At 33.8% G+C, this 3,365-nt stretch overlaps 1 protein-coding gene across 1 annotated transcript; it reads right to left on the minus strand.

Moving 5' to 3' along the window:
• Positions 1-546: 546 nt before the first annotated feature.
• LOC134848432 (alpha-protein kinase vwkA-like) lies at positions 547-2,635 on the minus strand. Its single transcript, XM_063865879.1, has 5 exons — positions 2,511-2,635; positions 1,941-2,162; positions 1,475-1,685; positions 1,120-1,274; positions 547-860 (listed from the first exon to the last, which is right to left on the minus strand). The coding sequence occupies exons 2-5, from the start codon at positions 2,127-2,129 to the stop codon at positions 573-575; spliced, it is 843 nt and encodes a 280-aa protein (XP_063721949.1). The 5' UTR covers positions 2,130-2,162; positions 2,511-2,635; the 3' UTR covers positions 547-572.
• Between the last annotated feature and the right edge of the window lie 730 nt (positions 2,636-3,365).

The following is a 3,365-nucleotide window of genomic DNA, read 5'->3' on the forward strand; positions in this document are numbered from 1 at the left end:
CCCTGAGTACAAATACAAAAGTCGGAACAAAAAGTTTGGATAACAATTAGTTCATTTATTTGCGCTGCTCCCTTTTTCTGTTTCAAGTGAGGAAAATTTTTTAAATAATCAGATTTTTTAACGACCGATATAAAATTTCTAGTGAGCAAGAGAGCCAAATTAGAAAAAAAGTTTCATTAGAAAAACACTGAAAATCAATTAAGTCACTAAAAAACGCTAAACACTAAAACTCAAAAATTATTTCCTAAGAACAACTCTTAAGTCTTGTTGACTAAAAATCAAAGTTTTCGATTTTTTATCATCTAACTTTGATGTCAACAAAATATAAATTGAAAAATCTATTAGAGGTGCTGATCAATTCAGATTGAAACTTTTAATATTTACAGGTTTTTATACATCTTTTGTTTGAGCAAAAGAAAAATACTATGTAAGCCTAACTTCTTAGTAGTTGATCAGTTAAAAATAGGATGGTTTAACAAATTTAATTAGTGTTCAAAAAATTTAAACATTGTATATCTGGTTTTTTTCTGTTTATTCTTAACCAGTACATGATTTTTGAGCCAACACATGATTTATTCGGAAACGGCCGGCAGAGTCTTTCGATTTCTGAAGTACCTATTCGCAGCCCTTTCTGCGCCTGAAAACTCAAAAGTATAACTCGAGCTCCTTTTAGGCTGCAATCCTTTCACCACATAGTCATTGTCAATATTCGGTTTTGCAAAATTTTTGCATATTTCCGTACATATGTGATTTTCAAAGAACATGGCAATACCAGTCACTCCAATATCTGTCGGTCCATAGAGTTCATCACGTGAGCAAATAGCCGGGTCTGTTAGATAGTAGTAGTTGTGGGATCGAACCTAAAGTAATTGAACTAAATGCTCATCTTTTTACGAAAACTTAAAATAGCTCTTAGAAACGTAAGCTAATAAAATTTTAGGCGATGAAATAGTTTCATTAAATATTGGCCATTGATCATAACCGAAAACTTATTTATTAACAAATGATAAATTAGCTTAAAAAACAAGTTTGTCATAAGGCAAAGCACTAATTCATTAAGTTATGATTAATTGTGGAAAAAAACTCAGGTTTTCATCTTTTAAAGTTGTAAATTCATACCCCTTGCAAATCGCACACGACAAGTTCTCGATCCGATGCATCATAAGTGTAGTGAGAAAACGCGGGAAGCGCTTCCGACAACCCAAAAACTGCTCCACTGTTCGAGTTGAACTTCTTGTACTCGCCTTCAATAAAAGGCTCTACAGCTACCCACTCCTTTTGTACGAAGTACAAATAAACATATTTGAAATGAAGTCAAAACAGAGAGATACAAATATGTAGGCTCAAAAAGAATAGAAACTCAGAAATACTGATTTATTTTTTTTCTAACCCGCTTAAACTTTTCAGGGGCTGCAAAAAACATGTTTCAGCATAGTATATTTTTCTTTTCAAATATGTAATTTTGAATTTCGTCCCTGTTTTCGGACAAATCTTTCATCTTCATCCCGGATCCACAAAAACCCGCCACTGTCTCCAATTTTGTCCATTTTGCAGATGAGGGGGGTGATAAACTGAATTTGTCGGTTAGTCGGGTGCTCTCTGTTGAAGTTTTTCCCCATTCTTACCGCTTCTTTAGATGCTAAGAGGTCCGGAACCCAGCTGTCGTAGTGCCTAGCTACGTTGTCCTTTTAACAGACATTTTCCCACTTTGTTATTATACAACGTGTATCTTGAAGATCACCCTTCATATTCGATCCACGCAACAAATTGAATACGGACTAACAAAAATTTGGCAATTGTTTTACTGACAAGACAGTCTTTCAAATCGTGTGGCGAGCGATAATTGTTTGATTATAGCCAATGCAAATTAAATTGGTTTTTTATTGGTATCATCACTCAATGATTCGTTACTTTTGTGTAGTGAGAGAACGTCCACCTACCTTGAACACTTTCGTGACACATTTGTTACCCGCATGCTTTCCGTTGCCGTGATATGTTCCGCGGAATGCCCAGCGACAAGTCCCTTGTGAGAAATAGTCGCGCTCAAATCTCACCCAATATGACTCGTTGCAACAAACACATTTGTTTGCGCTCATCAGAGTCTCATGACTGCTCGCTCCTAAGCCCATTCTGAGGATGGTTCAGTTCTGGCACAATGGTCCCTTAAATGTATTTTTTATTAGGAGGTCCCAAAGACAAAATTCATGAGCATCAAAAAATATTACACGGGTTTTCTAACAGACTTATGCTTGATGAGTTCATATAATTGTTATGGCGAGACCCAGTTTCATTTTTATTGCTTGTATGGACCATTCTATCATAACTGTGCCACAGTAAATTTGAATTGGTCCGTAAATCTAGAAAAAAGCAAAACCATGTTGAGAAGTTTAGGGAGCAATGAAAATAAGTCTATATTTTCCATAATTTGACAAAAGAAATTTTTTACCTGAATAAAAACATAAATCTTTGTTGGTTTTACTGATTTTGAAAAAAAAATTAAAAAAACATACACTATCAATATAAGTTTTCGAAGCGATATCAAAGCGAAGATGTACTTGATCTAAACTTTACAAAATGAGATAAAGGTTGCGAAGGATGTAAAAAGTAAGGAGACGCTGGTTTGCAAAGTTTTTATTGTGGTCATAATTAAGTATGATATAAAAAATACAATTTACCTGTGTCTTGGCTTAGATTTACAACTGGCGAAAGAATGATGAAAGTAGACCATTTAAAACAACAAAGCTTCAGTCTTTAAAAAAAGTAATAAAAGCTAGTTTTTATTGTGGCAGAAATTTATCATTGCTCATGACGGCAATTATTGCACCATCGATTTGCTATTTGATCAGTATGACGCGCTAGATATATATTATCAAAAAAATAATAATTACGACAGCCAAATACATTCAATTTCTTTTGTGAGAATTTATTTCTCATGCTTGCCTGCCTATCATGGATTTTAGATTTCAGACCCTTTCGATTTGGAAATAATATACAGTAATTATAATACAAGGAGTAGTAGTTTTATCGGATACGTAGCACTTATTTGACAATTTGTTAACAGAAAAACAGAGTAAGCATTTTCTTTCGGACCAAAAATAATAATCATTATATATTGTTTTCAGGCAATTCCATTGTGGGTTGTTGAAATAAAATTTACAAACCACGCTAACAATTTTACTGCCTAGGAGAGCACCATTGGACCTAGGGATCCGTTCACAGGTGTCTCACAGCGGAAAATTATTTATCAAGTTTCTGAATCTTGGTGAGAAATAAATTCTCAGAATATGAGATAAAATCAAGTGGTTACTTAGATTTCGAATTATGTTAATTTTCGCCTTTTTACTAGGAAATTTACCTAGAAAAAA

The sequence above is a fragment of the Symsagittifera roscoffensis genome, chromosome 6 (assembly GCF_963678635.1).
Source record: "Symsagittifera roscoffensis chromosome 6, txSymRosc1.1, whole genome shotgun sequence".
In the NCBI taxonomy this organism is placed as follows: Eukaryota; Metazoa; Xenacoelomorpha; order Acoela; family Convolutidae; genus Symsagittifera; species Symsagittifera roscoffensis.

What these genes read in the sequence shown, in the direction of transcription:
- LOC134848432 (XM_063865879.1), bottom strand. Translation starts at nt 2,129, where the DNA reads ATGGGCTTAGGAGCGAGCAGTCATGAGACTCTGATGAGCGCAAACAAA. An exon ending in GTGTCACGAAAGTGTTCAAG is followed by an intron (nt 1,686 to 1,940) that starts GTAGGTGGACGT and finishes GTCTGTTAAAAG; the next exon opens with GACAACGTAGCTAGGCACTA. An exon ending in TCGTGTGCGATTTGCAAGGG is followed by an intron (nt 861 to 1,119) that starts GTATGAATTTAC and finishes CAATTACTTTAG; the next exon opens with GTTCGATCCCACAACTACTA.